Source organism: Sinocyclocheilus rhinocerous, unplaced genomic scaffold (assembly GCF_001515625.1).
Source record: "Sinocyclocheilus rhinocerous isolate Xijiao unplaced genomic scaffold, SAMN03320098_v1.1 scaffold1155, whole genome shotgun sequence".
Taxonomy (NCBI): Eukaryota; Metazoa; Chordata; class Actinopteri; order Cypriniformes; family Cyprinidae; genus Sinocyclocheilus; species Sinocyclocheilus rhinocerous.
In genome coordinates this window covers 263,023-275,032 of record NW_015629044.1, presented here as the reverse complement: position 1 = coordinate 275,032, position 12,010 = coordinate 263,023, and the positions used below count along the sequence as shown (strand labels likewise).

Below are 12,010 nucleotides of genomic sequence, written 5' to 3'. Positions count from 1 at the left end.
TATAAAACTGGCACCGATAAAATATATGCTGGTTTTCAGATGGGCCACTCTGAAGCTGAGCTATGTGAGAGGGATACAGCCCCATTCTTTGACTGCTTGCATAAATCTCCTGTATCCATTAAGAAGTGGTCAGTGATGCAGCGCAAAACACACGTCTCCACTCCGCGTTTTTTCCCCTCTAAGTCAGTCATTTAAATGAATATTGATATTGAAGGGCAGTGGCCTTGCCGTGATTCTGTAGCAGTAAAATTTTCAGCAGTCAATTATTGTTGGAAAAAGGTCAATGCAAGGTGAACTGCAGCTGCATATTTTTTAATGTATTTTTTCCCCTCTAAGTCAGTCATTTAAATTAATATTGATATTGAAGGGCAGTGGCCTTGCCGTGATTCTGTAGCAGTAAAATTTTCAGCAGTCAATTATTGTTGGAAAAAGAAAATATAGAGAGAGAGAGAGAGAGAGAGCAAGTTTCCATTCCATGGCCTATTCCTATCCTACAGATGGAGTTGTTTGATTTGACCATTCATCAAGCTCTGGTAAGACCTTTGATTATTCTCTGTCTGGAGCATATGTCAGGATCTGAGAGACCATGATGATGGAGAGAACAGTCTGTCTTACATCAAATCTTGTATAGATAAAATGTACATGGGTGTTTCTTCAACTGTGAGTACTTTTGGCCCCGTGGATATTTATAAAAGTATATTAATCTTTCTGCTAACAGTGTCCAACATTTCATATTTATTTTTTATTTTTCAATGGCACTGTTGTCTCCTTGGTAAACAAGTACACTAATTAAAAAATGACTTGATAAAACAAATTTCTATTATATTTATAACATTTTATTATTAGCTTTGCTATTATTTATTGTTAAAATATCTTGGTGATATTTTTGAAAAACGTAAAACTTAAATCAGTGCCACACAGTAAATGTTCAAATTAAATTTAATGGTTTTGTTACTTTCTGTCTTTTGATTTGTCTTTTTACTTTTACTTTTAGTCATTTAGCAGACGCTTTTATCCAAAGCGACTTACAAATAAGAAAAAGTAATTAAAACTAAAAGCTAAAACTCTATAACTTGTTTCGTGTTATTTAAGATAGTTATATGACACTGCAAGCTGAGATGATAGACAATTATGATAGATTTTGAAAACTTCTTATGTTCAAAGGCTTTAAAACTACGACATTGCTTAGACAGACAGAGACATCAAGAATCAGCACATGAATCTCAACAATGGTGACAATCAAAAGATCTCAGGCCTGTCATACCTTCAGACGTATCATGGCGACAGGGATGCCAGTCGCTTCTGTCCGACTAATGAAAATTACACAAATGGCCCGTCTTCAAACGACCCAGCAGGTGCACCTCATAAACTCCTTCAGCTGCATTTCATTACCTACCATGACTAACCATTATGTAAATGGTGAATATATGCTCTGAAAACAATTGCGCTCTGTCGTCTTGTATGTGGATAAAAGGAAGCCAATTTTAGACCATTTGGTTTCATCTTCGCGGTACAAATGAGTTTCTTTGTTTTGCGCATAATTTGCAGAACTGAAAGTTATAATACTGTAAGCGATGCCGTGAGGTGAGAGACACCCTGCTCATGCACTTTAATTAGTGATGGCTTCTCTTTGATTTATCACCAAACCATGATGAATTTCTCCTCTCTCTGCGCTATCTCTTGCCCCAAATGCCAGCTCATTGTCTTTCATCTCCAGGGCTGAAATTGAGCTTGTACCGCATAACCCTTCCTGTGAAACCCTTCTTTTTTTTCTACACAATCTGTATTGTTAAAAGCGCTATATAAATAAAGGTGACTTGACTTGACTTGAAACGTAATGAAAGCAACTTTGTATTGTTTGCTTTGTAAAACCGAATGTGAAAGGAGGCTCTTTTCCATCACTGAACCATCCCCTCTCAATGGCAGAGCAGTGTAGTTTTAATTCAGATCTCTCTGTGGTCTGCTGTGAATCCTTTGTGCCATATGGAGATAGATGTATTTGCTTTTCACTTAAGGTGCTGATAATCTATGTCCAATAGTACAAGGGTCGTCCGCAGGTCAGCGGTCTAGTTAAGGAGCAATAGTATGTAAAATAATCAGAAAAAGCGGATCTGAAGCATCACAGTGTTCTGGGGGCAGATGGCAAGAAAAACCCAGCCAAAACAAAAAATGATGGATGAGGGATGAATAAGAGGATGAATGGATGTCGGCCGATTTTGCCAGATGTGTGTCACTATGCAGCATGTCTTCAATGGCCCAGAATTGAAAAGCATGCTATAGATTATTGCCTGTAGATTTCACCCACTAGAGGAAGCACTTCACTTATGTACGTGCTTATGAACGCACTATGGACCAGCAGAGCTCTATTCCAAGACGTTATTTGTGTCTTGAATATGTATTGATTATAGAAAGCATTCATTAAGTGTTCTCAGTAAACATGCAGGGCTTTTTTTAGTATGGCAGCACAAAGGGAATTCTAAAAGAGACTGTAGTAGCAGCAGAAGCTTGACTCTGTACTGTTACTAATTCAGACTCACAGTTTGACCACACAATATGTTTTACCATCCGTAAAGACTTTCAAGAAGAACTCCTCAAATGAAGAACATTCTGTAGGTATGCAGGAGTGTAGTGTATGTGTGTAATTTCCACTATCAAACAGAACTGCAAAAATAATTACCGTTTTCAAAAATGTTTCAAACATTCTTCGCGTTTAGTTCCGTTAACAGCTTTTGCACGCAAATACACCAGAAAGGAAAAAATGAAATCGCATCATATGACCCCTTTAATGTGCCACTACTGAATCTACTAACACCACTACTGAATCTACAGTCCTGAACAAAGGGTTGTAATGAGCCAGTTCTTCTTAATTAATCATAAACATACAGCACAGCCAATGTAGTCATTTTTCCGAATGAATGGCTCTTTTGAGCTGGTTCTGGTTTGTCAGTTTTTGATGAATTAAAGGTGGGGTAAGCGATTTTTCAAAAACGCTTTAGAAAAATGATTCGGGCCGAGTAGCAAAACAAACTTGTAGCCAATCAGCAGTAAGGGGCGTGTCTACTCATGATGTGGAGGAGAGAGCTTTCAGTGCACAGGATGGACATTAGCCGAGCCGAGTGACAAAAAGATAGAGATGGCGGATAAAACACAAAAGAGGAAAACGTCTGCGGAACAAAAGGCATAAGGCAAGAAGTAGGAGCCGTGTAAATATCGGATCAGCTTTCCAGTGCTGGAGAGAACTCAAGCAGCGGACAAAGCGACTGTTTGAAATTTGTGTCAATACGTCATAAATAGAACGCAGCAGCAGTTTTCTGTCGGGAATTTGTCGTGCCGCGCCGCATCCAGTGTATATGGAGTCAAAATAATGCCACATATATATGCAACATAATAAAGTTTTGCAAAAGAAAATAAAGTTTTGCAAACGAAAATAAAGTTTTGCAAACGAAAATTAAAGTATTGAGAAAAAATAAATGTGTTTTTGCAAACAAAAATAAAGAATTGCAAAATATAAATGAAACAGCACAAAAGCAATGATTTTGCAATACATATTTTCCATGGCCATATCTACTAATTTATTTGCAACGCTGCTTTTATTTTGCGTTTCAGTCAAGTTTGAGCTTGCGATACCGTTTTCCCTTTGCGCTTCACGTTTCTGCGCGTCTCGCTTTCTGGCACTGTTTTGACATGGGGGTGGAGTCAAGGGACGGGGGCGTGTACAACAGGCCTGGGCATGCCTCCCTGGAAGTGACGTCATCGGCCCCGAGACCCAGCTCACTGATCCAGGCACCATCGTTGAGCAGAGGCATACGGGTGGATCGTTTCCTTTTATTCTCTAGCATTAAAACATGCATGTTTTCGTTTTATTAACAAATGCATATGTGTATTAGCAGTGTTTGCTCAAGTTAAAGAAGTTGTTAACATGAACATCTGCTGTTTACTTCTATCAATGTGCACACTTTTATAGCATTAAAATGTGTATTGTTTCATTTGGTTAACTAAATGTGTTTGTTTAAAATCTCTTAACCTGTGGGAGGACGCCAGCGCACAGAAGCGTTCTTTGTTTACATGAGTTCAGAGTTACTGCTAGTTTTAATGTTAAAGAATGCAATTAACTTCATAAACTAACTTACATCATTAAAAAGGTCTACGACTCAATTTGCAAAACTTTATTTTCTTTTGCAAAACTTTATTATGTTGCATATATATGTGGCATTATTTTGACTCCATAAGTGTAGACCATAGATATATATCTATGGTGTAGACAGCATCACTGATTATAATGAGTTCTATAGTATTTTGTCGCACCACTCGCGCCCGGTGTAGACACGGTGTAACATTGGTTATTGGTTTTGCTTTGTTTCACAGAACTAATCGTTGCCTGGGTTGCGTACGTATGTGTGGGGCAGAGCTATCAAAATAGGGGCGAGACCCTTTTGGGGTAGGGGCGTGTTTGATTTGGTGATTTTAAATGTCAACAACCCCACCTTTAAATATATTACTACATGTTTTGTTTTAGTATTATTTTTTAATAAACACTACAGGTTAAGTATTGAATGACTCAAAAGTTATTTCAAACATTATTTTTAAACAACTGGCAATTTCAATGCACTGTATTTTTTTTTTTTCAAACAATAATTCCTTGAAAGTTCTAAAGCAAGTCATTCAGATGTTGTTTGGTTACTGTATCAATGCTGATTATTCAAACCCACTCATTTGACATGCTGCTTTTTCCATATGTGTAGCAGGAAAGTATGTATATTTGGACACATTGACTGTCTGTAGTAGTTGCAATGGAAAAAAGAAAAAAAAAGGCTTGCAGATGTTTTGATAATGTATGAAGATGGGAAAATGAAACACAAATGAATGGAAGTGTGCTCACTGTCTGTCTAATTTCACACAATTACATGAGTGTTAAAGAGCGTTGCATTAGCATAAGCTTCATCTGCTAACTTTCACACTGCAAGATCAATCCTTTTTAATTTGACTGTCTGTTTGATCTGAGCTTCTGCTGAAGGCAGGTTCTAAGCCATGCAAGCACTTGCTACAGCTAGCAGTTTTATAGCTTCTAGTAAATACTGCGTAATTCAATAGCTTGAATAGCATAAATCCTGAACTCACAGACATGCTGTTGAGCTCCAGATGTTAAGGGGCAATAATAACATTGCCTATAACAGCAAACGCTGGATGTCTTCTTTTAGTCAGGGATGTGTCTTCATTACAATAACTTTATAAGGTCTTTAAATAACCCTTGAATGTACGCAAGTCACAATAGCAAAAATATAAAATAAAATAAAATGGCACTTGTAAGATTTTCAAGATATAAGTTGCATTTTCCTTTTCAGTTGAAAACGTAAGAGGCTTCTATTATTTATATTGAATGAAACATTGTTCATGTCTTTTTTCCACAAAACTAAACACTTCATTTTGTGTGACGGTATAAAATGATTCAGTCTGTTTCTAAAGAATAAAGAACTGTTGTGCTTAGTTCCTATATCTAGTCTAAAAACTAATTTGAAAAAAAATCAAAATGACAATTTTGTACCTCTTTTATCAAATGAAAAAGACAGGATTATAGTGCATACATAGATAAATATACAATTTAGTACATTCATTAATAGATATAATTCCCTTCATTGTATGTACATAAATAACATGTTCAAAATATTACAAAAAATGATTTGGGGGCAGGGTTTGTAATCTTGTCACTGACTATTGCTAATCAAGCCAGTAATGCACGACAAAAGACAGAAACAGGCAAAATCCAAGTGGCAGTAACCTTGTATATATAGTGAATGTTGCAACTGAAATGGGCTGTGCTTCTCCTGTGTTCAGCTGCAGCAGTATTGAAGGCCAGATTTAAATGGTACTCTACTCTGCTGTTTGTGACATGAAGGCATATTCAAGCAGATCTCACCAAGGGAGGAGGGCATTTCACGTACTGCGTAAGACCGGTAAATACTCAGGAGCATTTTTAGCTGTCAGGGCGAAGGACCGACAGATGCTTTGATACGGGTTAGCAGCGTGCACCGCCCCGTCTTCATGGCAGTGTAAGTCGTTTGGTTTTCCCACCTGCCTGTGCAGGTGCTCCCTTTCCACATGATTTTATTTACAATCACTGATTTCTCTTCGCTAAGGCTCCTGCACACCTCATACAGTACTGCTACTCATGTCCATTTTCACCATTATAATGCATATTAAAAAGGGAGTTTAACATTTCAACCCCTCGCATCCCAGTTCTTCAGTATTCCGAGTCCTCCGGTCCAAGCAAGGCCACCAGTGCAGTACCAAGTACATGTCCTCTCAGCACTGCTCTTCTCCCAGAGACTCCGTGTTGTCGCTCTGGTCCATCGGAGCTGGCGGTGAGCGCATTTTCCCACGACTGCTTCCGTGGCTTGGGTAAACGTCTATAGAGCTGGAAATGGACTGGACGGACCTGTCACGGAAGTAATGGAAGGCCTCTGGGTCCAGAAAGGTTTGCTCCTCACGCAGGCCTTGTTCAAAGAGCTTCCGTTTGTGCCGGAACTCAATCACCGTTTTTGTGTAGGAGTTGAGAGTGGTGACAGAGGCGGCCATGCAACAGGTAAATGAGCCCCAGGCCATACTGTGGAACATACACATGAAAAAAAAATTAATGAGATTTTACAATCTGTTTATTTTTTTTTTTACCCGAAAATGAGTTATTGATATTTTTGGGACATTCAAGACCTCCTTTACCGTGTCCATAAGTATCTTGAGTCAATTTCATTGTTTTTTTTTTTGAGAAAATAATGGTTGTCTTAACAGTATCTTAGAAAAGCCCAGGAGAAACCAAGGCAGAACACCGTATAACACCAGTTACCGCTCTTTGACTTTGTTTTGGAATGCTCAAATTGAGTTACGGTACTCTGCCTTTGTTTAGCTGTGCGTCAATATGAAGTTACAGTGCCAGCCTGGAGTTATACTGTATTCTGCCTTTGTTTTACTGTCCATTAAAGTCTGCCGTGTTTAAATTATGATGTAATCTGTGTACTTTCATACACCTGTTACTGAACCACTTCATTAGACAAACTAATTAGATAGATCGTGATCTACCAAACTGTTCCATATAACAAAGCACTGTAAACAAGCAAAGACTAGATAACTTGGCATCAATAAGTAATCGCAAATAATCTTTAGAGGTTTTTTTTTGTTGGTCTTTTTATAATGCAGATTATTCACTCAGTGCCAGCCTGTCAGTCTGGGGCTGCCCACTTCTACAGTAGTTGTGCGTTGCAGGTTACGCTATTTTCAGTCAATTCAATGTAAGCAATTAGGCTACGTCTTGCATCCTTTTACGTTAGTGAACATTGCAAATAAATTGGTTGCAAAACGGTATCCACTCAAATGTTTAACTTTTTGTCTGGTTGTTACGGTCAGAAAAAATAATTAATACAGTCACATTACTATATGTTATAGCCAATGAGATAGCCCATGAACACTAGATTTTATACAGGTGTTACTATAATGATTTTGTAAATGGTGATCAGCAACCAAATATTGATAATGTGGAAGTTACTGCCTTTTGCCTTGGCGTGACATCTCACTTTTTGCAGACAATGCAAAGGCAGAGTACAGTAACTTCAAAGTAGGGATAAAAATCAAGTTTTATCTAATTGCCAGATTTCCAGTGTCCTACCTATAATTAATTTGGCAGGACAATTAAAATCTTTCAAGTCATTTTTCTCAGTTCCACACTCTAGCGAGTTAAGGACTTTTGCCTTTGTAGGGCAGATTTGTGGAGAATTTGTGATATTGTTGTCACATGCACAAAATGACCACTCTTTGTCATAAATTCCTGCAACTGCTTCAGAGTTTCCTCCTGACTCTTTCATCCAGTTTGCAGCGATGAACAGAAAGCAAGTCATTCAGATGGAGCAGAAACCCAGTCATACACTTCAGAAAGAACACACAAACAATTCATTCTCTTAATAAAGTTGTTAAAAAACATAATTTCACTACAGAATGAGACACTACTAATAAGGACAATTAATACTTAATATGCACATATTAATGCATCATATTACTTCGAGGTTTTAGATTTTTCTGAAATAACTGTTGTTGTTTTTTTGCTGTGAACTTTTTGCCATGTCCAATCTTTATCTACGTTCTGAAACAGGTTTTATCTTTATTTGCATTTATCAGGAGTATAAAAGTTGCATTCCTCAAAAAGTGTCTGTGATTTATAGACTGCAAATTACCTTCCGTTTCCAAAAACCATGAGAGTTTAGTATTTGTACTTGTGAGCTGGGGAAATTAAACCTTGAAACTAAAACTTCAATTACTCTTTCATTTTCAGGTTCTTACCATTCAGTAAGGTAGTAAAGGTAGTACAGAAATAGAGGGGAAAAAACAAGAAATTGGCCAGATGGCAGAGGACAAATTAAGCAATTTTAGCCTAGACTAATGGATGCCAGGCAAGCATCTGTGGTAATTCAGCCAATGTAAATACCACTTTCATGCCTGTCAGAACCCCAGTGCATGTCTCTTACATCCAAGTGCCAAAATAACACAAATCATTTGCTGGGAGATCCAGTACAGCCATTCCCTCTCTGGTCCAACAGACAGGCATGGTCCCAAAAAATTAAATGAAGAGACTCACTCCAAAAATTCACTGTAGAGCTGACACAACATAAAACACCAATGGAAAAGTTTCTATTTAAGACTTTTTACATTTTTATAAAGGCAGTAAAAGCACTTCTAACTTTATAGTCTGTGATTTATAGACTGCAAATTACCTTCAGTTTCCAATCAAAAACCGTGAGAGTTCAGTATTTGTACTTGTGAGCTGGGGAAAGTAAACCTTGAAGCTAAAACTTCAATTACTCTTTCATTTTCAGGTTCTTACCATTCAGTAAGGTAGTAAAGGTAGTACAGAAATAGAGGGGAAAAAACAAGAAATTGGCCAGATGGCAGAGGACAAATTAAGCAATTTTAGCCTAGACTAATGGATGCCAGGCAAGCATCTGTGGTAATTCAGCCAATGTAAATACCACTTTCATGCCTGTCAGAACCCCAGTGCATGTCTCTTACATCCAAGTGCCAAAATAACACAAATCATTTGCTGGGAGATCCAGTACAGCCATTCCCTCTCTGGTCCAACAGACAGGCATGGTCCCAAAAAATTAAATGAAGAGACTCACTCCAAAAATTCACTGTAGAGCTGACACAACATAAAACACCAATGGAAAAGTTTCTATTTAAGACTTTTTACATTTTTATAAAGGCAGTAAAAGCACTTCTAACTTTATATTTCAGTAGCTGGATTTTCACCAAAAGGCATTCTTGGTCACTGTCTACTGATACCACTAACTGTTTTGTATCCAATTTAGCAATCCAACTATTTGGAATCCAATCCAAGTATTTGACCTGCAATATCTTTCTTCTTTCTATCTTTATTCACAGGAATAAATTACATTTTAAAATATATTCAAATAGAAAACAGGTATAATTGTACTGTATTGTACTGTATTTTGAACAAATAAATGCAGCCTTGGTGAATGGACACTTCTTTCATAAACATAAAAAAAAACTTTTTTTTTTTGTTTTTGTTTTGTGGTGGTGGGGCTTTATATGGGTCAACGTGGCCTCATAGTACAGAGAGAAACTGAGGAAACCATTCTGAAGGTTAATTCGATTTTTTTTCGTCTATGTTGTCAGTTCTGTTGGAAAGAGAGCACTTATATTGGAGAAAGTGAACCTGCAAGAGCCAGACTCATTTGTTGCAGAATGAGGACCAAACACCTGCACATCTGTGACTTCTGAGAATGCCTTGCCTCTTTGCCTTGGTGAATTATATAACACAGGATGGAAGTAAAAGCACCAAGTACTGGGAAGGGACTTGGAGCTACTGCTCTAGAGAAATGCATTCAATTACTGATCAGGAACTACTAAGGGTGAAAATATACAGTTTGAAAATATATAGAGTTTAATCATGAATCGGATGTCGCTGCTTCTCACTACCTGAGTAAGGGCGAATGTAAAGTGAATTTTCAATACATTTTCAACATCCACACTCAAACCTCATCATATGACTTCAAATGACTCAAAATACAGAGTCATGGATTACTTTTACAATACTTTTATTGTGCTCTTTTGTCTCAATTTAATGTTCTTCCTGAATATAATCTAGGGCTGGACAATAATTCAATATCAATATGTATCACGATATAATTTTTTTCAATAACGGTGATATGATTTTTAAACACATTTCCGATATTTCGATATACATTACCAGTGTTTCCCATACATTGATTTATTTGTTTGACTTCGTTGAATAAACATGAGCACTGCACGTTTCAAAATCATAACAGGCGCGGGTGTTTTATATGAATGTATCTCTGAAGGGAATTGACTGTCTTCAGAAAAGTTTCGATGGCATTTTCATTTGATCTGATAAAGAAGCATTCATGAGCGGAGCTGCTTTGATTACAGCCATTACTGGAGAAACCGCTAGTTTTATCACTCTAAAAGCGCCTCCTGCTGGCAGAGAATGAGTTTGCATTTCAAATAAGCCCGTCTCCAGCAACATTTCCAGTTTTTGTTGTGGGAAAGAAATTATAGAAATTATACTTTTATTTAGCAAGGATGCTTAAAATTGATCAAAAGTGATGATAAAGGCATTTATAATGTTACAAAAGATTTCTATTTCAGATAAATAGTGTTCATATCGATATCGGAATTATATCGTATCGACCGAAATTAAGAAATATATCGTGATATCAATTTTGGCCATATCGTCCAGCCCTAATATAATCATTCATTTTTTTAAATTATTATTATTATTATTATTATTATTTCCATCAAGTTTAGGCGGTTGATGCAAATGTGATTGGAAGTATCAGAGACACTTACCAGAAAGACCAGCCGTAGTCCCATGTGTGAGGCCTCCAGTCCTCTGGTCCCAAACTGACTGTGATCTGGAAAACTTGTGTGTACATCATATGAGCCACCATTCCCAGAAGACCTGTTGAGGAATTCACACATGCAATTGGTAATGTCTCATACCGTTGTTGCTCATTGGATAGACATTATTTTGTCATTATTTACTCATCCTCATGTCGTTCCAAACCTGTATGACTTACTTTTTACTGGGGAACATAGCACAGCTGTCAACTTTTGAACTTCTGAGACTGACTTCCCATTCCTGACTCAATGATCCAGTATGGAAAAGAACTATGTGAACATTTAAAAAAAATACCCTTTTGTGTTCCACAGAAAAACAGCATGGATTTGGAATGAGGGTGAGTAAATTAGGACCGGTTTATGGACGTGTTTGTATATTTATGGAACTGTGTACACAATTCACGTCATTGAGATGATATAAGCACTTACAATACAGATTTACAGATTTTCTGATCCTTTGGATTACAAGACAAAATCCCTGCATTATGTGCAGGTAGAACCTGTTCCCAATCACAAACAGTAGGATCAGTGTGCCCGGCGTATCTAGTGTCAAGGGCTCAAAAACACCACTGTTGAGGGATGAATAAGGTGCAGTAACTGTAAATCCTCACTTGCATAACATTTGCTTTTTTATTGTTACTTTAAATACAACTTGTTACTCTACTGACAAATATATCACTCTGTTAAATAATTATTATTCTTTTTCTTTTTAACACAATTTCCTCAAAATGTTTTCAACAGGTTGTGCCTGATGGCCCAGATTTTACATCGGATTATTTGATGACAGCAACAACAATGGTTTTCAAATCAATTGAAATTTATCCATATAACTTAGTTTTTAGTTTTTAATGTAACATCACTCATATTTTCTGGTAGCTTAAATAGTTTTGTTTATGGTGTTTGAGGATTTAGGGTCTCCCATAGTAAAGAAAAATCAAAGGTGAGATCTCTTTAACATCTCAAATATTTCTCCTAGACAGAAATGAGGTTACTTTAAGATTGAATGGAAACTTTTGCTTGAGTCTCCTGCTTCTCAAACTTGTCTCCTGAGACAAAAACTCTCACAATGGTCTCCTTTAAAGCTTTAGAA

The 12,010-nt window shown here is 37.1% G+C and overlaps 1 protein-coding gene across 1 annotated transcript in view; it reads right to left on the bottom strand.

Annotated features, from left to right (window-relative positions):
• Positions 1-5,633: 5,633 nt before the first annotated feature.
• LOC107738642 (germ cell-specific gene 1-like protein) overlaps positions 5,634-12,010 on the bottom strand; it is a 21,407-nt gene continuing 15,030 nt past the window's right edge. The window contains exons 4-5 of the mRNA XM_016550421.1: positions 10,870-10,981; positions 5,634-6,601 (exon numbers count right to left, since the gene is read on the bottom strand). Of these exons, the coding sequence (XP_016405907.1) occupies positions 6,301-6,601; positions 10,870-10,981 (413 nt within the window). The 3' untranslated portion in view covers positions 5,634-6,300. The remainder of the gene's footprint in view (positions 6,602-10,869; positions 10,982-12,010) is intronic.